The sequence below is a fragment of the Phasianus colchicus genome, chromosome 12, assembly GCF_987193195.1.
Source record: "Phasianus colchicus chromosome 12, bPhaCol1.hap1.1, whole genome shotgun sequence".
Classification (NCBI taxonomy): Eukaryota; Metazoa; Chordata; class Aves; order Galliformes; family Phasianidae; genus Phasianus; species Phasianus colchicus.
The window spans coordinates 6,580,501-6,604,390 of record NC_143447.1 but is presented as its reverse complement, the minus strand read 5'-3'; the positions used below and the strand labels follow the sequence as shown (position 1 = coordinate 6,604,390).

The window sequence follows — 23,890 nt, the reverse complement described above, 5'->3', positions numbered from 1 at the left end:
AAGGAAAACAAAAAACAAAGGAAAGGGAAAAAAAAATCCAAAAAAAAAAAAACAGCCCACAAAACACCACCAAAACTAGAATTACTAGAATTAAACCAGGGTAACAAGATTTATATTTTAAATGATACCCCAAATAAACATCATCTTCTGAAACACTGCTTAGCAGAGCTACAGAAATTGCAATCTATTTCAAGAAACAAACTTGTATGGAAGAAGAGTCCTTGAATTTGTATGTTAGAACCAAAAAAGGTCAGAATATTTTTGTCCAGGAGAACCATCAAGATCTACCAAGACTTTTATCATTACAAGTGATCGCATTTGCACAAAACTGCAGCAAAAAAACCAAACTTATTTCCACCTTCAAGTTGTAAAATCAAACATTGCAAGAAAATAACACAAGCAGAAGAGTATGGGATAATCTAAGCTTTGACAAACTTGAGATGCTGATGTACTTTCAGTAAGTTATAGTAATAGTGTACTCCTGGAAGAAAGGAAGGAAAGAACGAAGGAAAGGTGAGGGAGGAGGAAAAGAGAAAGATGTTTTGTTTCTTACTATAGCAGAGACTTGATTATGACGGAGGTTGAGCTCTGTGAGTGAATCCAGTCCGTTAAGATTTTCTACAATGGACAGAAGGTTTCTGGCAAGGTTTAACACTCTCAGTTCACTCAAATGGTTGATGTTTTCTATTTTAGAGATCTATGAAAGAGGTACAAACACATACACCATGTTTTATCTAGATACACGTACTTCATACGTTTTTTAAAATAGATACAAATTTAAAAAAGCAACTTAATAGCGTGCTTATGTATGTTACTAATCATAAATAGCTGAACACCAGCTGTAGTCTGCTGGAGACTGAGTACTAGTATTCACATCAGTAATATCCTTCTAGTCAGGCAGCAGTAAAATCAGTCAACACTCCCTTCTTACCATCTGAAATTAGGTTATTTCAGCTGCATTGTTTTAAGGCAGCAAACTCGAAGACACGCAGTTAAGACACCACTGTTAGGATCATACTATGCCAAAATGGGGAAATCGTGTGCACAGCCAATCCTTAATTTTACCATAAAGGCACTCAAGACACATCTGAATCTGGTAGCACTTCTACTGTGAGACTTACATGGCACTGTACCTCCACATTATCACAGAAATCTGTATTAATTTTGCTCCATGACTTAAAAAGCCAGCTGCAGCCACAAGCTCTACAGGCAGGCTTTCCAGCAGGTCATGAGGACAAGAACCTGCTGTGAGCCAGGAGCAAGTAGCTACAACCCTCTGGAGAAGAACAAAGTTATTTTCCCACTGGAACTTATAAGGCAGTTTTGCAAGCTAATAATTGTTGGACTTGGGGAAATTACTCAAATAATAATTAGAAAATAGCAGCATCACTCATTTGGATACATGGCACACTTGCTCAAAAGTCCCCAGCAATTCCTTGCCAACTCACGGTTACCTGTGATCAGAAAATGGAAGGTTCAAACATGACTAAACTACAGTGAGAAGTCAGCTGCTCTACATTTGTATGTTTAAAATAAGGCATTAGGAATTAAAACAGGTGATATTGAAAGAATAATAATAATCAAGAGAATAACAATAGCTACTGCCTCTTAAATTTAATTGTTACTTCTGGAGATGCAATATGTTTTAAAAAAGATATAAATTATTGCTCTTCTGACATAATCTGGCTTTTTTATTTCCTGCTGTCCATATTTCTCAGTGATGTACTCCATGACCCTTGTCCAGGTACTCATTTCTCAGAGTGGTCTGAAAACTGTTCTCCAGAACTTACCCAGACATTTATGTAGGATTTGCATACAGTGAAGTATCACAGAGATGATAAACAGCTGCCATTGCACACAGGGACACTCTTATCACATTCTTACTCTAACCCATGTTCTACAGCAGAAAGAAGGCAGCAGGTTTTCCTGTGGAAAAGACTGGCCTTCCACAACACATGGCTGTGCATCCAACACTTGGTAGCTTTATGGACTTTACAACTATGACAAATTCCCTTTCCATACCAAGGATGGCCTGTTCTACCTGCAGGACCACTGGAGCCCCCTGCAATACTCATACATGCTGCCCCTCTTCAAAACTGCCAGCAGCGATTAGATGGAAGCAAGCAACATAGAGACTGGTGTCATACAGCTCCCCAGTGATACCAAGCTTTCTGCTGATATAGATCAGCACAAACATGGCTGTGCCAGTTTCCAGAAACTGCAACTCCTGGAATGGGAGAAGATGTAAGACAGCTGGTATTGAACAGTCTGAGAGCACAATGTCATGGATAATAGTCATACAGACAAACCACATGTATATAGGCATCTAACTGTATGATGTATGACCTGAATATACTGCTGTAAAAAGTACTGTGGCAACTTTTCCCCATAAAAAGTACAGAAATTAGATAGCAAGAGCTAAATAACATTAAGTCCCTTTTTGATTCAATGCTAATTAAACAAATAGGCTCTGTTATGCATATGACATTGCAGAAAAAAAGGGAGCAGGACACAAAATATTAAAGCTAAGGAACAGAGACACTATTGTCTATAATATATTTAGACTGAAATATTTGTACAAGCACAGCCAAGAGCAGATGGTGAGCACGAAGAGCACAGACCCCTGCAGATGTCTGTGGAGCCAGGATTACAGCATGTTACAATGCAGAATATCAATCCTGGCTATTTATTGCTATCTCTAGGCCTATGATTTCATCAGCAGTTGCAGAGATGCTGTCTGTCGCTTTGCTCAGCTCTGAGACTGACTCTACTGGCTTTTCTCTATTTTCAATCACACATGCATCCATGAGTCCATCAGTTTTTGTTATGCTCTGTGCATTAGCTAACAAGCAGTACCAACTCTTTTTAGAAGATCACAATATTTCTTTCAACAAGAAAAGAACTGCTATATATATTTTTAAAGACAATTTTCTATTACATACATTTGAATTAGGACTACTATTAGGCATTATTAGGATATATAAGATGTATTATTAGACTTTTTACGCACTTTTTTGATTTTTCAAAAAAAATCCATGTCTAGAGGGGGGTGGGGGAAGAGGAGTTGCCTTCCAATCCTCATTTCCACCCCCCCCCCACTTAACCTACATCCTCAAGGTTTAGGCCAGCAAGGCACAAGGGCTGCTCCAAAAGTAACGCCTCCTATTTTGTTATGTTGGCCCACCATGACAAAGGCAGATGTTGGCCATACGGCAGTAGAAGCTGAACTTTCCCACTTGTACTCCATTACATGTTCTTGCCATGCGATGGATGGCAGCAGAGGGGCAGTCTGACAAAATGACATCTGACATGGAAGTATATGTGAAGCTAAGAGGTGGGACTGAATTCCTCCATGAGAAAAAAAATGCACTCACTGATGTCAGCTGATGCTTCCTGAAGGTTCATGGAGACCAAGCAGTGGATGTGAGCACTGTGAGGCAGTGGGTGCTGCATTTCAGCAGCATTGACAGTAGTAGGTCACCTCCACAGGTGCAGATATTTACAAGCACAACGTGCTGGCTCTCATTCATTACTGGCAAAAATGCATAGCTAATGGTGACGCCTATGTTGAAAAAGAGTGTTTTGTAGCTAAGAATTTTCTTTACCAAGTAGTGTTATTCTGCTCTTTGTATCAGTTGCAGTTTTCATAGAAATAAATAGGAGGCCTTATTTGCCAAGCAACATACATAATTCACAAAATTAAAAAAAAATATTTTTTTTTGGTCGTTTTAAGTATTTAGAGAAAAATTTCATTCTAAATACAGTTAGCCAAGTTCTGCCTTCATTAGAACCTTGTGAAATTCAATCAAGCTACTTCACTGGAAGACAGAATAAACTTCATGTCAACTCTAACCTAAAATAAAAAAGAAAGAAGGTTTTAAAAGGCATTTATATAGAATATACAACATTTATGCTGTTTATCTTGACAGAAAAGATGGTCATCAAGCACTGTTCTTTCCAAAGACCATTCAGATTGAGTTTGAAAGTACAGTATTTAGAAATCAAATGTTTGTTTAAAAATTAAATAGAAATTGAGGTGTGTTAAGCATACACTGCACACAATGGCACTCAGAGTCTCTGAATCACAAAGTTCATGGTGTTCACATCAGTGTGACAGCCATCGTACAACTGCAGATTCTACACAGAAATTAAAGTAGATGGCATGAAATTGCTGTGTCTGCTTACACGTTTTTACTGTGCAGTCTTAAGAGTCTTGCAAAATCACAAAGGAAAAGAAGCAAAGAAGAATGACATGACAGAGGAAATGGCATTACATTAGCTATTACACTTTTTTATTTTTTAAGAACCTTATTTTGGACCTTTATTATAGGAAAGCATTTTCTGTATTTAAACGCTTGAAAGGTTCAGCATTAAATATTGTGGAATACTACATCTCAGGGCTTTAAAGCACATCCAGTTCCCATTGAATTTCTCACTTGGCAGCAGCAAAGTCTCCAAGATCAGACCAAACCATATTAGCCAAAATATTCTGCACCCAAATAAATCAAAGTATTTTCCAAGAAATTTTCCTCTGTTTTTCCTCACCTCCAATCTCTTGAAAACATTACAGTCTTAGAAGTTTCACAATCTGCATTCCATCTATGAGATTGACTTATACCCAAAAAATGAAGGAAAGAGAGACTAAGAATAAATCAGGAATGCAGCTTTGCTCTTAACTGTTACTACTCCATCAACAAGAAGAAATTGTGTCTGTCTAGACTTCAATACTATTTAAAAAAAAATAATAACATTGATCATCTGTGTTATGCCTCAAAAAATTGACCAAAATGCTAAAAAAAAAAAAAAGCACTGAAATGCTGTGAACAACCTTTACTTTCAAACAGTTTCAGAACAGATGAATAGAAGTAATCAGAGCACACTGCCAAGAAAACGCCCTAAAGACCAACAGACTTGCTGTCTAGTGCCATCAAATGTATGGGATCTATATACATCAAAACCACAGAAACACTTTTTTCCTAATCCCAAACACTGAGTGCCTTTCAGTGAGTGCAGTAATAGGATGTTGATACAGCACTCTGCAGCTTAATCCCACAGCACTTTCCACTCATTCAACAGGGAGGCTTTTTGTGGCTTTACAAGGGACATTTTAGCATGTATTTGTAACTCCTGTTTACTTTTTTTGCAGTTAGTTGTTGTTATTATTATATATTTTCAATATCAGCTGAGCTCCAAGGGATCTCTGGAGATCCTCTGGTCCAGCCCCTGCCTACATACTGCTCAGCCCCATGTGCTGCCAACCGCTCCTCTTCAACACACCTGAGGCTCTTTGCTAGAGCTACTCTATCTTCCTCCCTTCCCTCCATAGCTATGAGAAAAGATGCCAGCAGTGAACTACCATGGAAGTGTCATCAGATCCACCCGGAATGAAAACCATTCTGACAAAGGAAAACTGCTGTCCATAACTGGTTTTGATTGTAAAACTGACCATACTTACAATAGATTTATTTTTAACCTTCCTGGGAGAACTGGGCGGAGTGTAACACCACAAGCCATCCAAGGAAACAGATGTATAAATGTCTAGTTAATATAATGCAAATCATACTTTATATTATTTTCATATAGACAGTAAGCAAGACAAACTGTTTCTGCACTGTTGGTTCTCATTACTCTCAACTGAATCAAAGAAAAAATCTTGTATGTTGGAGGGAAAATACCATGTCAACAGAACACTGATCAGAGTCCATTGTTTTGAGCTATGCATCAACACTTCACTTTTGTTTCTACTGATCTGCTGTAGAAATTGCTGTGTTCTGGAATACATCTTTCCATGTTCTCAAATCCAATTCTGTAGATTAAGTGGATTCTTCAGAAATCTGATATGAAGTAGTATAAGAAGCCCCCAAAATCTCAATGAAATAACAAGAGAGACCACCTACTCATTAATAAACAAGCAAACAACAACAACCAGACTTAAAACCAAGACACTACCATTGTGCAGTGTTATGAAAACTCAATATTTCTTTATGTATTCATTATACCTTCAAAAATAACTAATAAATCTGTATGGCAGAGTGGTGTCTGAAATTATGAGTTCCGCAACTAGAGGAGAAAAGAGTATTGATATCAAAACTTGCCTAACTACAAGCTAGAAAGGAACAGAAAACAATTCATTAATAGAAGCTGAAGCCTTCATTTGGTCCATTCATGAAGAATGCACTAACACTATACTGTGCCTCTGGCGCATGGCTTGCACACTACTGGATTAATGGTGCTACTCACAGAAGCTACAGAGTTACTGCATCACATATAACAGTGACTCATTAAAGTGCTAACTCTTTTTTTTTTTTTTGCCCCTACAGCATTTTAATTCCTTGCTGTGAAGCAATGATATAATAAAGAACACACACAGAAACCACAAGAAGTCAAAACTGACAGAAGAAGAATCCAGAAAAAAAAACCCAAGAAAATCACACATTGGTCTTATATAGTCACAATAACCATGTGTTGTTAAACAGCTCAATTACAGAACATTTTGTATCACACGTGTTTCAGATTTATTTTACAGAAGAGTACTCTATCTGGCTTGCCCTTATATACACCCTGTGCTGTTTCTGACAGAATCATTAGTAATCTTTCTCTCTTATGTTCCAGAGCTGAAGCTTCAAGCATCACAAACAGAAGCAGCTGCAGTCTCAAACTGAATAATCTGAAAGGACACTGAGCGACTTAAGTCCATTCAGAAGCCTAAACAAGGAGTTTGGACTCCTTCTTCTTTTCTCTCATACAGACTCAGGTCCTTTACAGGTACATATGTGATCTCGATTCATGAGATCAACAACAGAAGAAACAATGCAACAACCAATAAGAACTTAAATTCTTTTATGACTTTATGACTGTTTTACTTTTAACCACTCACATGAGATGACTGCTCCATTGGCACAAGCAAGTGCTGCCAAGCTTAGATTACTCAGCATCAGAGCCTGCAACTTTCCAAATGCACAATGCTCCAAGTTTCAGAAAGCTGACACTGAGAATCAAGCTGATATCATTATCTGATTTCCGGGAAGTTGCAAGATTTGCCAACAATTCCCTTTCAAAGAGCAACAGTTTGAAGGACACCAGAAATGCATTATTGTCATGGGTTTGTGATTTTTGGTTTTCGGTATTCCACATCATAACATCATGTAGGGCAGTGGGAGTTTAACTGTTAATGCTCAAGCTCTGGGTACCTGCCTGGAAGAGAAGAACTACGTTCCCCAGGGGACTTTGCGGTCACAGAGAGTCTCGAGATACAACTCCTGGCAAGGTCACCTGATGCACTCTTCTTAGCCTGCTCTTCGTCGGCTCTCCTCCCTTTTCTCCCTGCTGCTCAACTGGACTGCGCATCTCACCTCAGCTCTCCGCGTTGTGGTGAGGCCTATCCACCTTTCGGACATTCTCTCTCTCATTATATTTGATTTATTAGCTTCAGATTTAATTATATTGTATTATAGTGTGTTATCTTGCATTCCGATACTATATTTAGTAAATTAGTTTGTTTCTCCTCAGATCGTTGCCGCTGTTTTTAATTACTTTGGGGTCCCCTGCTCCCTTTTTCCGGAGGCGCGGATCTGCGGATCCCTCCGCCCCGCTAGTCACGGAACTGGGCCGAACCAGCCCGTAAACCGTTGACAATTATCTACATAAGATAACTTATTAATCAAATTATTGTACTGTACCTGATTTCCATGAAGATCCAAAACATCAAGATTTTTTAGGTTTTCCAGATTTGAGATCTTCTTTATTCTGAAATAATATGACAGAAATTGTTTTTATTAGATTAAAAGTACCTTACATTTTCAAGCTAATACAAAACTTAGCTGTTTGCTCCTGCCTACTGATAGGAACAGAAAAGCAGAGTTTTCAACTCTCTAAAATGAATAAATAAGCCTTAGATTGCCTCTTTCCTCTCTGGTCATCAATAGTGGCAATCTGCACCATCACTCTTCCTGGAAGATTCTTTGCAGGGAAAGAATCCTTGCACTACTTGAAAACAAAGTCAACATACAACCTTTGCAAAAGGTAAAATATACTATTACTCACAAAAAGCTCTTCTCAAACCTGTTTAAAGCAGAACTGTAGTGACAAGTTTTAAGATTTTGTTACAAGAATTGAGAATAAAACACACCCAACAGCCCTGCTGGCACTTCCTAGACAATATAGGTCTCTACATTTGGCCTAATTTCTTCTCCACCTGTACAGCTTCACCATCTCACATGACAACGCCCTTCTGTCCTGTCCCATTTTCTCAGATGCCAAGCCCAGGTTACTGAAGCATCAGCAGCACCATCTGCTGGTTGGTTACATTAAACATCACAGGCATTATGTATTTGCTTCAAAAATTAAAAGCCACGCACAGAAGCAGTAGAAAATAGTCTCTTGTAGCAACTTTGCCTTATGTGACTTATGGCAAGCGTATCTCCTCCCATCTGTCTCTAAACTATACCTCTACATAAGCAAACTATACAGAACTCACTGTAGCTAATTCTGGAAAATAACTCCTTATAGTAATTTAGTTATCGCTCCAACAACCCAAAAATTTGCAATAAACAAAATGAATATCTACAGGTTAGATTTCAGCTATAAAAGCCAAAAACTCGAGTAAAATACTGTACTATTAGAAGTTACCAAAATTCTCCAACTAGCATTTTTACTGATAAAGAAAAGAAGATCACTCTCCACTGGTTTATGTTTTGAAATGAATGATGCATACACAGCTGAAAGATGAAGAAACGCTGGTGACAGATTGGCTGCAACTCTCCTACAGCCAATGACCAGGGGGACACCCAGCACAGCAGCTGCAAATGAACTGGCAAGGCAATGAACAGCATGTGCTACCAAGTCTAGTTCCTGCCTTCTTCTGTGCACAGTGAAGTTACAATGTACACAGAGCTAGATGGCTCTTGGGAATGCCCATCTTAATCTGTATTTTTTTCTTGAGCTGACTATTTTTTTTCTTATTAGAAAGATTGCTATTATTAGACACCACTTAACAGGAGTGCACCCATCGGTCTCACAGCCAACATCACAAGCTGAAATCCCTGTAACAGATGCAATGATAGATTACAGACACTACGCCGTAACAAAGTAAGCTGCTTAAAGCCAGTTATTTTTATTTTACCTGTTCTTCCCCAAAAGAAGAACTCTCAGGGATCTCAGAGTTGAAAGCCCGCTTATTTCCTCTATCTGGTTATCATACAAATCTAAGAAAACAAGATGCTGCAGGTTGGAAATATTCTGGATCCGGGTTATAAAGTTATGCTGGAAATTCAAAAGGCGAAGGTGATCTTCTCCATCAATAACTGGGCACACTGTCAGCTTCTGCCTGGAACAACAACAAAAAGCATCTTATGAAGGCAACTAATTTGTAATCGACCTTTTATTAACCCACTCCAACTGAACAGAGAAAAGGGTTAATTATCTTGATTAAGAAGCTTGCTAATTAGACAACTACGGAATAGGAAAGTAACTCCTTTACGTAGAAAAATCTAAACATATAGCAGTAACTCCTTTCTATATTTTCTTAAAACCCCTTCTTCACATCAGAGATTTCCCTGTTACATGAATCACGTGAATAATTCACACTGTGACCACACTACAATTTCAGCAGATACAGCATGCCAACGTGCCATTCAGACCCCACATAAGGAGCCTGTTGAGGTCAGATATCAAAGCACATCATGTCTACGTGCTTCTTTACATTACAGAACTTCACATTTGAAGTATAAATGCATGAAATGTTAAGAGTTGCTTCAAAAGCTAAAAGATACAGGAAATGATGTTGATAACAGCCATTCTCACAGCAAGATTATCTCCAAAAGACATCTTACTGACTTCAGAGAACTTTTTCTGACTACATAAACATCACCAATAAACAAAACTAAATAAATAAAAAATGAGCACACACATACAATTATTTACAATTAAATGTGGTTTTCTCATATAGCTTTTTTTTGTTGTCCTAGTTAAGGAAACAAAGACACTCTACAGTTAATGCATCAGATTACAATTAATGGAGACACAGGCCTTAACTTTCTATAGATTTCTTGCATGACTTTGAGTCCAGCTCTTAAAGTAGCTCATTAGATTAAAATAAAAACCCTACCTGCCTTAGATGATTGCTGTATGGATATATTTACCAACACTGAATTCTTTCCACACGGAAACTCATACAGAACATCTCAATGAAACACAGGTCCTCTCTAAAAGAGGAAACAAAGAACACGAAAAGCAGCCCAGCCCCCCCACACCTACCATCACCAGACAGGCACTGCTGGAACACTCATCCCCTGAGACCAACAGACACAAGAGCAGCAAGCTGCTGAGCCCAGACTCCATTCCCTGCTCACCTTTCCAGGGTGAGTCTATCCGAGTTCAGTATTTTTTCCTCAGCGGTACGTTGCAAGACAGGAAATGTTATTGATGAACTGCTCCCAAAATTTGTGCTGTCTATCAGAAAATCATCAAAAGAATGCATGAACAGCCACGGAATCATTTCATTAACTACCACTAATAGTTACTTCTTACTAAAAGAATTACATGCTACGCAAAATGCATTTTGCCTGCACTCAGGACTCTGCCTACCATTTTTCTTTTCTGCCATTTTTAGTTTACAGATACATCCCTCTTGCAAACCTACATCCACTGAGCTCACATGTGACAGGGTTTCTTAAAATAATTTGTGGTAAGCAGACAGTTTGTAGATGCTTTTGTTTTGATCAGAATTAGTGCTGTCCTAAGGTAAGACTGCATACTAGTTTCACAATTCCAATATCTGAACTTAACAAGGATACTATTTATATTAAGAAGAACCATAATGACACAGATCAAATAGATGTTGACCCAATTAAAATCTAAAGCACTGAAACACAGGAGCAGTCCCACTGAGCCAGAAACAAATGTGGATTCTTTCACACGTGAGTGCATCTGTCACCTAGTTGTGACTGCTTCACACTTCACACTGTTACCAAGGAAAAAACAGACAACCTTTTTAAACATGTTTACAAAATAACCAACTCTATTCATTTTGTTAATATAAGGAGAAAGAGGGAATGACCAAAAATACCCAAGAATACCCAAAAAACAAATAAGCAACCTGTATGGCAAGCTTTAGCTTATTTGGAGAGCAATCCACTGAAAGACACTGTTCAGAAACAGATCACCATGCGTGTATGCTATCACAAGAACACACAGACATCATCCATGTTTGCACTTTTTTTATTTTAAAGAATACATTAATGGGAAAAAAAACAAATTCTTCACTAAGTAAGAATTAATTTCTTTACTTCTACAGAGAGAAGTTATGTTCTACATAACGTCCTTGTTATGTAGAACACACCATTAGTGAAAATAGCTAAATAAGTACAAAGGTTTGTTCATGCCTAATTTGATTTAGAAGTTTTTCAGTGCTATCTTCCAACTTTTCGTTACTAGCTGCTCTAACAAACCACTGTATAACAGTCAATATTCTCTACATATCCTTCAAAGTGAAATGAATTGCTAAAGAATAAAAAAAAATTGAGACTTAAAAATAATCAATTATCATTGTTGCTAAAGTTAAAGACTTGTGCCTCAGATTTTAAAGCCAATAAACATAAGGAATTAAAGAAGGCATTATTCTTTTACTTTAAATGTCTTAACAGATCCCTACACTGTTCTTTTGTTACAGAAAGGTATATAAAAAGCCTACATTTAAATTCCTTCATTAAAACTTGGAAGATATTACTACCAGTTTCCTGACAGTGATCTCTTAATACACCATGGGAACAGGAGACAACACATGCTATGCAATTATACAGTCCATCAGGCAGAAGAATCACCTTACTGTGTGACTGTTCAAATTAAATGCCTAGTACAAATAACAAGTAAATAAACACAAGGCTGGTGAGAACTTTACATTCTTACCTGAAGCATGTGAACCAATACTGTGACTGCTTTGTCGGGATCTGGGTTTTGCATGTATAGAAGACTCCCCAAATCCAGATAAAGAACCTGTGCTTTGCTTGAACTCCAAACCAGAAAGCTCTGTCAGAGTGGATGGCACTGGAAGGTACAGCTGCTTATTGCGCACCAAAGGGCTCAACACTCTTGGGTCTGCTGTGGGGTGAACAAAACAAAACTGCAGAGCTTAAACATACTTCATAATAGAATAAACTGTATAACAGCCCTAAAAATCAACGCACTCTGAACAGCTGTTGGTCTTTATTATCTACTGGGATGAATAAAGAACTCCCATACACAGATATTTCATTGCCAACAGAACCAAACTATCTCCAAACCCAGCCCCCCACTGTTTTTATACGACAGGCAAGCAGCAGCAGTACAGATGTGTGCCAGAGCTCTTCCAGGCTTCACCAGTTAACAGTGATGCCACCAAATACCTGACTTTCAAAGCCAGAAGCACTCAAGAGGAAAACCATCTCTTCACAACTTAGAATTGGACTTTGTCTATACACATTAGAACACTGGACATCTGACAAGAGGTTGTGGTTGAGAACTGCATGGCTTCAGGAGGCAGAGGAGTTGAGTGTGGCACTCACAAATATTGCGGCTCTGTAAGTGAGAGAAGGAATGCTCCTCCATGGGCAGAAAGAGCAAAACAAACAAACAAAAAAAACAAACAAGGAAAGCCATCTGCACTAGGGAGGAGGAGAGATAAGAGTTTCAGGATATAATGCACTCAGTTAGGAAAAGCAGTCACATATGAAAGCCAGTAACATTTTTCTACTCAAAATAAAGCCTTTCTTTACCATTTAGCTCATAAGAAGAAATTTAGAAGCCTCTCCCTTCCTCTCACCCCTCACCCTCCCCCCAAAGAAAAAAAAGAAACCAAAAGCTTCATGAGCATCACCTTGCCTTCCCGAATAGTTTTTTTCCAGGTCATGCTGCAGAAGTCTGTTGTGGAGAGACGACGGTTCTTTACTTATCTTGAAGTCAAACTATAACAAAACGCATGAGAGAAACACTGAGGGCTTCAAAGGCAAACGGGGCCCTCAAGCAAACACAGCCTTAGAAACAAATACAGTTCTCACAAAACAAAGGGGAAAAAAACCACAGACACTGCCCTAAAAGATCACTGCAACCAAGGAGGAGGAGGGGTACAGAAGGAAGCATAACAGGTCACACACTGAATTGACGCAGGCTACGGGATAGCCCGGCAGCTTCACTCACACATCCTCACTAAATGCACCACGAGAAGGCTATCGGCTACACGAGGCAGTGAACTAAAAACCAACACGCCACTGCCCAAAGGCAATCCCCATCCGAAAGCACAGACATGTGGCACAGAAACGTGGCACACAACTGCACGAATCCACCTATCTACCGAAGAAAGAAAACAGCAATTACTGGCTTGGTTTTACTGGGTATTGCGGATGTCTGGATCAGCAGCTGGAGCCCGCAGCTACCGGCCTGAGCACGGGAAGAGAAAAAAGACAGCGTTACGTTTGCCCAAAACGTGCATCGATACAGCGGGCTTACTGAACTTCCAAGGACGGCGCATCCAGCACGGCAGCAGGAGCTCCATCCGGCACCGCGCTGAGGAACGCCTTTGTGCCACAGCGGGAAGCGAACCGGTCGCCCTCACACGTCCGCGCGCAGCTGGGCGCGGCGGGCCGTGCCAGGCGGAGCTCTGCGCTCACACACCGCCCAGAAACCGCCGCCACCGCGCGCCAGCCGCCCGCCCCTCACCGCCGCCGCCCTCACGGTGGCACCTACCGGGCCGGGCGCGGCCCGCGAGCCCCTGCCGGGCCGGCACTTGCTGGGCACCATGGCCACCCGCCTCCCTCGGGCCGGCCGCCGCCCTGTCGGAAATCGCTCCGCCGTTACCGCGGCAACGGCCGCTTCCGGGGAGGCGGGCTGAGGAGGCGGCGCCCGGCTCTCCGCCCCGCCCGCCCTCAGCGCTCCCGCGCAGCGCCGCGCGCTCGGGGCGGAACCGGCTGCACCGCGGCGCCCGCGGAGCGGCGCTTAACGCTGCCGGCCGTCGAGCGTTAGAGGGCATCGCGGTGTCGTTTACCTAAAACACGGTGGTCCCAGCGGTGGTCAAACCAGCGCTGCGTTTGCGGTGCTGTCAGTTTTCATCTGCACTAATCGCAGAACCGCAGGGGCCGGCAGGGATCTCTGGGGAACCGCCGCACAGCGTGCGGCCGGCTTGGAGCATCTCCGGAGAAGGAGAGGCAGCGCGACCCTGCACAGCCTGCTCCTCCCGGCCGTCGCATCAGCACGGCGTGGCGGGGCTGCGCAGCCGTGGCGCTGAGCTCTGCGCACAAGTGGCGGCGCGCGGAGCGGAGCTGAGCGCTGCGCATCGCGGGGCCGCACGGATGGGCTGCGCGCCGTGACGGCAGTGAAGGCCGAATGCTCGCAGGGAGGTTTGAGGCCAGACCGTGAAAACGCAGCTGTCACTTTAATAGCAGAACCAGCCCTCCGTTGCGCACCGAGTTAACGGAGTTAAGGCGGCTCCGCGTCTCCATCGTTTCTCGTCGGGGATGCCTTCACGCCGTTTGAATTCCACGCGGAGCCGCTTGACAAAGCCCAAAGCCGTTCGGTCACGCCCGCCTTAGCCTCGCCACTCCCCGCCTCGTTCCCTACGGCCGCGCTCACCCCGCCGAAGCCCCGCCGCAGCTCAGCGCCGGGCGGTGCCGATCCGCCCGCCGCCAGCAGAAGGAGGAGCGGCGGGCGGGCGGCGGCTCTACCCGGAGCCGGGGGCAGCGCGGCGGGGAGCGGAGCGCCGCGAGCCGGGCCCGAGGGCAGCGCCGCCGGGGAGGAGCGGAGCGCCATGGCGCAGCGGCAGCGCGGGGCGGAGGAGCCCGGGGCCGCCGGCGCGGAGCTCGCGGCGAGCGGCGGCGCGGTGCAGATCTGCGTGGCCGCGGAGGAGGAGGACGAGGAGGAGGAAGGCGCGCCGTGCCCGGCGGCGCGGGGAGGCGGCAGCTGCAGCGAGGAGGACTCGGGGCGGTGCGGGCGCTCCAGGTGAGCCGGGCCGGGCCGGGGCCGCCTCTCCCCGCGGGGCAGCGGCTGATGCAACGGCGGTGCGGGGCGCGGCCCGGAGCGGAGCGGGACTGGATGTGACGCTTCGCAGCCGCCGGTCTTTTCGCTGCCCCGCGCCGAAAGGGCTGGAGTGGTCGGTTGGGGGTCGTGGTGGTGGTGGATCTCGCTGTGCTTGGCGGAGCACCGTAAGGATGTTCTGCAGTAGAGTTAAGACGCAGATCTTCCTGGGGCTTTGGACCCGAGTTGCGCAGAGGTGAAATAACGACCAGCTTATAACCTACTCTGTGCCTCGCTGTTTGATAGCGCCAGTACTGCTCTCTGTGCTGAAGTGCTAAAATCAGCACAGCACGACCTGTGGCAGTGCACCGTATGAGCATCCTTCCTTAGCAAGGTCTTCAGAACACACATCTCGAGTTTGAACGGTAGGAAATTCAGAGCTTGCCCTCGGAAAAGCAGTGTGTGTATAGATGCTCTCTGAGGCCAGTTTGTATGAACTAATTAATAGAAGGATTTTTGTTATTTTCAATGATGCATAAGTTGACAAAATTAGAAGTAAGTCTGCTCCTGAATGAGGACTGGTTCCACAGAGTGTGGTAATGACTTCAAAGCCTTCTCAGTTACCTGGTTTTGGAGTGCACACTCTGCTTTGCACTTCATTCGGTGGTGGGAGTCCTGCTGGAAGTGGCACAGGGCACTGTGAGCAGAGCTGGCATATAGATCATGTAGCAAATGAAAACTATTCTTCATGGTCAAGACACCACAGTTCTGGGGGAGCCCCATGAATATTCTGGGTGTTTGTTCCCCAGTCTCTTAGCTGCCAGGTACTTCAGAAAAATATACAGACTTTATAAATACAAGTTGCTCCTCTGTAATGTACAAAACATATGCGTAACAAAAAATAATTATTGCCCAACTTAAATATCTTTTGAATACAGCCAGACGCAGGAATCTGACCTTCAAAGGTGAAAGATTTTTATGATGACATCAGTTCTGCAATTGAAGTTGAGATTTAATGATTGCTGCAGCTATCAGTCCTGCTAGCTTACATCATACCTACTGTTACCAGTTGGTTCTGTTAACACATTTCCACTGCCTTGAGTGAGCATGCTGTTGGAACTTCAGTTTCATGCTGTTTATTCTATTTTTATATAATAAATATAATAATAATAAATATAATAATAATAATAAATATTTGTTATTATTGCCACATAGTGCTTATTAATGCAATAACATTGTTCTTCTCTAGATTCAGCAAAAGTGTGTCAAAATGATTCCATTTACATTAATATATTGTTTGTGAGTTTTGATATTTTAGGCCCCAAATCTATGCAGATATGTAACTACTTTTTTTCGCAGTGTTGACTGACATTGATTCATAATCTAATCAGCCTTCAGAGTTACACCCTCTAGGTAGTACCACTTGGTCATTACTAGGAGTTAACGTACAGCTAATTACAAATTTCTGCATTTGCAGGAAGGGGAAGTCCCAGTACAATACTTAGTGACAGCTACTGTAAGAGCTCTAAAGATTTTGTGAAAGCTGAGCTGTCTGCCAAATACAGAAATGGTTTACAGCTCAAAGTGTGACCGATATTTAATGTTTTAGATAGGTGAAATGAGATGTATCACCCTAACTCCATGTGTTAACACTTCAGTAAGAACAGAACTGATGCAGTCCATTTTTTTTTTCCAAGCATGATGCTGCATTTTCTTTCCATCTGAAGCTTCAAAATACCTGCAAATGTCTGTACTAATAAAACCTGTAAAAGTTGTAAGCTCCATCCTGAATTCAAGGTAAGTGCTACTTAGTGTGGATATGTTAAAGTGCTGACATACTCACGTGATTTCTTCTGCACATATTACTCACAACAGGTAGTGAATGGAAAACGAGAGGTTGTGGGCTGAGAGAATGAAAAACAATCACTTTATCTTGTTTTCCTTCCTTCTCAAATCAGCAACGACTGTAGGCCACTGAAGTTTTTTTTACTTTCTTAATAACAACTTCATCTGCCATCCTCCACTTTCAACACCTTCCAATGACTGAAATTCGGGTTCTTTTGCTCTCACTCTTCTCACTCCTTGAAGCCCGACCTCCTTAAGTGGCTACAGAGATTCTGACAAGAAGATTTCTAGGATTGTGTGACAGACTGCCTGTGCGTAGCTGCTGCCCAGGGAAAGAGCCATAAATAAATAGCTAGCTTCCAAAAGCCTGCAGTAACCAGTCACATCTGGGAGTGCAGTGTGTTCCCAGTGCAGAACCCACTGACCGGAGCAGTGTGGGCAGCCCAGCACCACAGCACATCAGCCTGCAGCAGACCAAGCTCCCCAGTTTGTCCCCGCAAGAAATGGCTGCGTGGTGAGGTGAGTCAGTAGCCTCCACCTGCCTACAGAGTTGCCTTCAGGGCACCCCAGTGTGAAGCCTTCCATGGCTCCAAGATCTTTTTTCAGGACAGAATTCTCAGCAGTGCTCTACTTTGCAGATATGTAGATAGCAGCATGGGAGGGAGAGACAGGAAATTTGTGTGATCTCTTAAGCAGCCTGCCTGTATGTCTCCAGCATACAGCTATTCTGAGGGATACCACGTGAGCCACTACCACAGCACAGTCCTTAATCTGACACCTATGGAAAGCTCCAATCCCTCTTGTTCAGTGATCTCACAAGCTCTTCAAAAATCACTTTAAGAAAATTTTGAGAAAATGGCTCCTCCTTTTTTTCACTGAGGTATATGGGAGACAGTATGAACAACAGCAATTACGTGATTTTTAAGGACTGGGGAACATAGTGGATTTTTTTTTTTTTTTTTTGGAACTTTTGTGATGGTCCCACAGCAAAACTAGACGGCTAATAGCTTTGGAAAAAAAAACAGCTCTAAGACTGCCATTATAATTCTTATAACAACATCTGTGGCTGCAGTGTGTGGGTGAGCTGCTTGCATCAGTGCTGGACGACAGCTTAAAAGGTTGTTTGTATTCCAGCAACAAACACGTGGCTGCAATGGGATGTGGCAACACGCTGGTCTCAGTTCCATGGCTCCAAGATCTTTTTTCAGGACAGAATTCTCAGCAGTGCTCTACTTTGCAGATATGTAGATAGCAGCATGGGAGGGAGAGACAGGAAATTTGTGTGATCTCTTAAGCAGCCTGCCTGTATGTCTCCAGCATACAGCTATTCTGAGGGATACCACGTGAGCCACTACCACAGCACAGTCCTTAATCTGACACCTATGGAAAGCTCCAATCCCTTGGTAAACTGCCAGTGAAGGTACTCTGTCACTGTAGAATTGACCTGTGTAAAAAGTTCAGCGGTCCTGTCAGTCTGCATTACTCTCTGGATACTGGCTGCTGACACCAAGTGCATTCATAAAGTGAAAATGCTTGAGAAAAATATGGTTTCATCAGTATAGAATATGAATTCCCTGTTATGCTCATGAAGCACAGAAATGTTAACACCTTCACGCTGAAAAACCAAGTGCTGCCACAATGAAGACAAAGCTCCTGTGCACTCATATTTCTTGTTTTGGTGTAAGATTTGAGCTGGCAGTGTTTTCAAGACACTAGTAAACATGTGTCATTGTTCCACACTGAGATCAGCTTTTGGCATGAGCTCAGGAATTTGATTCGTTACGCTAACTGGAAAGCATCATCTGAGCCAGCCTCCTGCCTCAGATGGACAGGGCTCTACCTATTTAGTTCCTACGTATAAAAGAAGCTGGAATAGACATTATGGGTATTCATTTTCACTTTGTTTTTTTTTTGTTTCATTCTTTTACTCTATTAATATGAGATGGAGTCTTGTTAATCAAAGTATCTGACTGTTTTTCAGTGGTGGGGAAAATGATGACGACTCAGACCAGAACTGGAAACCACCAGAAAACGACCTGATCCAGAAGTTGATAGCACAGATTGAATATTACTTCTCAGATGAGAACCTTGAGAAAGATGCCTTCCTTCTAAAGCATGTGAGAAGAAATAAGATGGGCTATGTCAGTGTTAAACTCCTCACTTCTTTTAAGAAAGTAAGTTAACTTTTTAAAACTTAAAAGTAATTTGCTTTAAAAAATATATAGGAGGGATGAAAAGAACTTCTATTGGCAGTTCTACAGTCTTCCTCTTTACCTGCCTCTCTGAGGACTTAACTCTGTTTTGATGTGATGGTGAGGTTTGTTCTCATCTATGACATTAACTTATGAACTTTTTCATGGTTGCCTGGGGAAATCATAGGCAATTACAGGACTACACTGTTGAATTCTCCTTCTGGGGGGAGTAGGGAATCCTGAGTAGAACAATTTCCAGATCAGCTACACAAGTAACTCAGTTATCCTGGTGAAGTTACTTTATTGTCTCTGAGAAGGGCCTTAGCAAAAGCATGGAGAACCCAAAAACAAACAGAAGTATTAGAGGTTATCAAGCAATTAAAGTAACTTTAAGTTGAGTGGTTTTTATTCATAGTTCTTTGGTTGTTTTCGTTTCACATAAGGAACTCCCTTGTATGTGCATGTAACAGTTTTTAAATTACATTTTAAATACTTTGTCAGGATTGTAAATCTTTGCAGAGCTATTCATTACAGAAGTTAAGGCAATCTGAGCTTCTTCAGACCACTTTAAACAGATTTCAGTGGTAACAGTTAAACTCTCAAAAACCTCTCTTTGGAAAGGCAGAACTTCTGTGAGAACTTTTTTTTTCTTTTTAGCAAAGATTTTTGAGGGATGAAAAAAGAGTCCTGTAAAAGTCGTACACAGACAAAACCACCAAACAACATGCATTTTGGCCATGTTTAGACCTAGATGTGGAATCACTTCAGCAGGCTTTAAACTGAAGTAATGTTTTCCAAGGAGGTTTAGTATCAGTTCCTATTTTAATAGGACACGAGCTTTCTAGAAGCTTGCTCTTGCCCATTGCAGTAGGAAATCTTTTTTTTTTTTTTTTTTTTTTTTTGCTCAAGTCTTTTATGTGTAACTTTAATTTAGGTTTGGCTGTAGACTGGAGCCTGCATCTGCCTTGGTTATTCACTGAGTTGTTTGTGTGGGTTTGATCAGATGTGCTGCTTAAACTGTGTCTGTCTTCAAGGTGAAACACCTTACCCGTGACTGGAGAACCACGGCCCATGCACTGAAATACTCAGACATGCTTGAGCTCAACGATGATAACAGAAAGGTTAGAAGAAATACACCAGTTCCAGTGTTTCCAAGTGAAAACCTCCCTACCAGGATGTTACTCGTGTATGATATCCACATGATTTCTGAACTGCAGGGTCTTAACAAACAAGAAAACGGATGTATACAAGAAAAAGTAATGGAGTATCTCCTCAAAGCTTTTGTAACTTTTGGTGTAATTTCATCAGTTCGTATTCTCAAGCCTGGTAGGGATCTGCCACCTGATATCAGGAGGTTCAGCAGTCGGTATACACAAATGGGAACGCAAGAATGTGCAATTATAGAATTTGAAGAAGTAGATGCTGCTGTACAGGCTCATGAATTCATGTGTGCTGAAAAGAAAGAGATTGGCATGAAAGTTGTCCTAATTGGCATGAAACCTCCAAAGAAAAAAGTCCCTAAAGACAAGAACCGTGATGAAGATAGCAAGAGTCTTAAAAAGGTTAGATCCCTTAATAAGAGAGTTGAGGAACTTCAGTTTACTGGTGATGAATCATCAGCAAATAGCTCTTCTGAACCAGAGAGTAATCCTACATCACCACTGTCAGGACGCAGAAGTACTGCAACAAGTACTACAAGTAAGTTGAGTCCCATCATTCACCCAAACAACCATCTGAGTCCTAACGTATCACCCAGATCAAGCCCTTGGAACAGTCCATCCTCTCTAAGAAAAGTGACCAAAAAGTCTCCACTGGCTGAAGATGGCAAACTTAACCTAAGTACTAGTCCTGAAATTCCAAGAAAATGTACAGATTATTCTTCAGATAGCAGTATTACACCTTCTGGTAGTCCCTGGGTACAGAGACGAAAAGCTCAAACTATAACACAAGAGAAGAGTCCAGTCAGTAGCCCCATGTTAGCTCGGAAAATACAAAATGCAGATGGTCTCCCTGTAGGGGTGCTGCGGCTGCCTAGAGGTCCTGATGGCACTAAAGGATTCCACAGTGGCTGTGAAAGAAGGAAAGCTATGAAGAACGAATATATCCATCTTTAAAAAATAGTTTCACAAGTCAGTCGAGTTCTTTTGTTCAAGCCTGGTGAAAGACTGTCACTTAAGTGACTGAGTTGAGTCAGTATTTAATTTTTAAACATTTTATATTCATATGGAGACTTTATCATTTGTATATTTGTATTGTCACTTCACAGAATCACAGAATAGTTAAGATTGGAAGGCATCGCTGGAGATCATCCAGTGCACCTCTTCTGTTCAAACAGGGTCAGCTGCATCAGGTCACTGAGCACCATGGTTGGGTTCTGAGCATCTGCAAGCTCTCTGGGTAACCCATTCCAGTGTTCAAACACCCACACAATAAAATAAAAATTATTTCCTTATGTTCAGATAGAATTTCCTGTGTTCAGTTTGTGCCCCTTTTCTTTTTACTAGATAACACTGGGGAGAGCCTGGCTACATCTTCATTACTTTCCCTTGGATACTTAAATGCATTGTTGATATCTCCCTGAGCCTTTTCCAGTCTAAACAGCTTCATCTCTCTCATCCTCTCATATGAGAGATGCTCCAGTACTTTAACCATTTATGCACTTACCTTCTGCAGTACCCTTATCTGCAATTTTTCTGTGTTTGTTTGAAATGCCTGAATATTGAAGCAGGCATCTAAGATCATTAACACAATTACATTATTTGCAAACCTGAAAAGCAGTGTGTCAATGTTTACTATTCAGCAGTTGTATTACAATAAGCTTGGTATGAACACCTCCTAAATCCTAACAAACATAAGTTTTGAAGACTTTCTGGGTTTATCTCTAACTCTGAGAAATGTGCGACATTACAGCACAAAGCTACATACAGCAGTTGCTCTGTTTGCACATATCTCCCAAGTCACTTGTTTAATAGGACCAAAGTGCTTGTTTTCTTGTGATGTGAACACTGAGCATTGAAGACTGTTTTATAAGTTTTATCTCATGTAATCAGATGGAAATAAACTAAATATTAACTCAGTCTAAATCTATTTCTTTCACTTCAAAAATAAGAAATTCTAGAAATATTTACTCAGATTTTACAGTGCATTCAGTAAAGTGCCCTCTCCCCCCTACTATCATTTCAGTGGTAATACTTCACACTATAAATAACTGCAGTAACACTCTGCCAGAGACTGATTTACAGAAATCCACCAGGTCTGTGTATCATTGTTCAGCCACCCAAATGTATTTTCCTAATATTTTCCTTTGACTTCACACAAATGGAATCCTCCAAGTTGACTCCTGACTTTGCTTACTGGCAGAAGCATTGTAAAATACACGTTATTTGTTATAAATCTATATTATATATATATATATATTACAAAAGGTTATGTTTTTTCTTTTGTTGTTTTTGTTTTCCTTCTGTTTGTTAAATCAACAGCATATCTGCAAGCATCTAAGAGACAGGTGAGTACACAGTCTTCAGATGAGTGATTCTCTAATTCTAGATTATGTACAACTGCATCATCTCACTATGTATCCAGAACAGCCCTGTTTCATTAATAACCTGTTACTATGAACCTGTGCAGCACTCACATGTCATCATGTGCCAACCTGTTTTTATCAGGTCTATAACTGATACAAGGCAATGTTTTGGAGACACCCAGAAATCAATTAAGTGGAAATACTGGAAAGTGTACATAATATCTCATAAAGTTAAAATTCTCAGAGGCACTGTATGTTTGCTTGAGAAAAAAAAGCTGGATACAGTAATGTTTACCAGGCCTGTTCTCTCGGAATGAGCACACAGATGTGTGACACTTAACATCTGAACGTTAAAACTCAGACAATTCTGTGTAACACTTAAAGTTTGAAACTAGAATCCCAAACACTAATTACAAATCCTATTTTGTGTTTGAAGTCCTACACTCGACATATACAATAAACAAAGATGACAGCTGTAAAGTGAACTTCTAGTTGGCAGTTTACCTTTGCAAATAAACCAAATACCGTTATAGAGGAGTTATTAGGAAGCCGTAACCTCAAAAATATTAGAAAACTTACAATAGTGTTATGTCACATAAGCGTAGGTCCATTTATCCTGGGATTAAGATATATCTAACTGTAACATGCCAGAGAGCTGCAGGTTTTCCTTTTTTTTTTTTTTTTTTTTTTAAACAATGAAGAAACCCTTGTACCATAGGAGCTATTTCCTTTGAAAGAACCAAGTCAGACAAACAGCAGGCACCACAAGATAATGTAACCAGCAAATCTATTTGAACAGTAACTTCAGTAACTTAAGATACTGCCTCTGAATAAGCAAGCACGTGGTTTTGATAACTCTGGTGAGATCTTACTCTGAGTTCAGATAACAAAATACAAAGCATTAGTTCTACTTCACTTAACTTTTCCCCCGTCTCTAAAAGGAATATTTTTGTGCTTGAAAAACATTCTGTGAAAACCTCATGTAAACGCACTGACTCTTGAACACCTCCGATGCTCTCCCCTTACCCAAGTCTCTCTTGGTGGGATTCCTTTTTGTGCGTGTGTGTGTGTAGAAAATATCTTTCCTTGGGATACTTCCAACGCTCCCCAGGGATGTGCAATATAGTATGTAACATAGCTGCACACAGTTGCTCACACATATTTCGAGTGCTCAGTATCCCAATACATACCCAGGTGTACACAGGTTCGTTAACAGCCTGAATGAACGAGCACCCCCTGCTGTCAGAACAAACACGGTGCTGCTGGGAAGACAGAGGCTGCGCTGCGACACATTCCTGTCCTATAAATCTCAAATGCACACACACACACACACACGATGGAGTTGTTCTAA

The 23,890-nt window shown here is 41.6% G+C and overlaps 2 protein-coding genes across 10 annotated transcripts in view; one reads left to right on the top strand and one right to left on the bottom strand.

The window, feature by feature from the left end:
* Window positions 1-13,870, bottom strand: part of LRRC49 (leucine rich repeat containing 49) — a 50,051-nt gene extending 36,181 nt beyond the window's left edge. For 3 of the 7 annotated variants that reach the window (XR_016470326.1, XR_016470327.1, XM_031616467.2), the window contains exons 1-8: window positions 13,717-13,870; window positions 13,348-13,410; window positions 12,851-12,938; window positions 11,905-12,096; window positions 10,350-10,449; window positions 9,122-9,325; window positions 7,680-7,746; window positions 554-697 (exon numbers count right to left, since the gene is read on the bottom strand). Coding sequence is in view for 5 of the 7 variants with exons in the window: in XM_031616467.2 (XP_031472327.1) it covers window positions 554-697; window positions 7,680-7,746; window positions 9,122-9,325; window positions 10,350-10,449; window positions 11,905-12,096; window positions 12,851-12,938; window positions 13,348-13,410; window positions 13,717-13,770 (912 nt within the window). In the remaining 2 variants the exon portion in view is untranslated. The remainder of the gene's footprint in view (window positions 1-553; window positions 698-7,679; window positions 7,747-9,121; window positions 9,326-10,349; window positions 10,450-11,904; window positions 12,097-12,850; window positions 12,939-13,347; window positions 13,411-13,716) is intronic. The other 4 variants (XM_031616464.2, XM_031616466.2, XM_031616465.2 and 1 more) reach the window with 4 other exon arrangements.
* An 840-nt stretch (window positions 13,871-14,710) lies between these two features.
* On the top strand, window positions 14,711-21,481 carry LARP6 (La ribonucleoprotein 6, translational regulator). 3 transcript variants are annotated; one of them, XM_031616458.2, is made up of 4 exons: window positions 14,865-14,964; window positions 16,677-16,776; window positions 18,806-18,998; window positions 20,051-21,481. In XM_031616458.2, exons 2-4 carry the CDS (start codon window positions 16,724-16,726, stop codon window positions 21,128-21,130), a joined length of 1,326 nt encoding a protein of 441 aa, XP_031472318.1. In that variant the 5' UTR covers window positions 14,865-14,964; window positions 16,677-16,723; the 3' UTR covers window positions 21,131-21,481. The 3 variants fall into 3 exon arrangements, with proteins under 3 accessions (XP_031472317.2, XP_031472318.1, XP_090004903.1); XM_090148777.1 differs by lacking the exon at window positions 14,865-14,964 and adding an exon at window positions 14,979-15,404; XM_031616457.2 differs by lacking the exon at window positions 16,677-16,776 and having other exon boundaries at window positions 14,711-14,964.
* Window positions 21,482-23,890: the final 2,409 nt, after the last annotated feature.

What these genes read in the sequence shown, in the direction of transcription:
- LARP6 (XM_031616457.2), top strand. Translation starts at nt 14,774, where the DNA reads ATGGCGCAGCGGCAGCGCGGGGCGGAGGAGCCCGGGGCCGCCGGCGCG. An exon ending in GGGCGGTGCGGGCGCTCCAG is followed by an intron (nt 14,965 to 18,805) that starts GTGAGCCGGGCC and finishes ACTGTTTTTCAG; the next exon opens with TGGTGGGGAAAATGATGACG. An exon ending in TCCTCACTTCTTTTAAGAAA is followed by an intron (nt 18,999 to 20,050) that starts GTAAGTTAACTT and finishes TCTGTCTTCAAG; the next exon opens with GTGAAACACCTTACCCGTGA.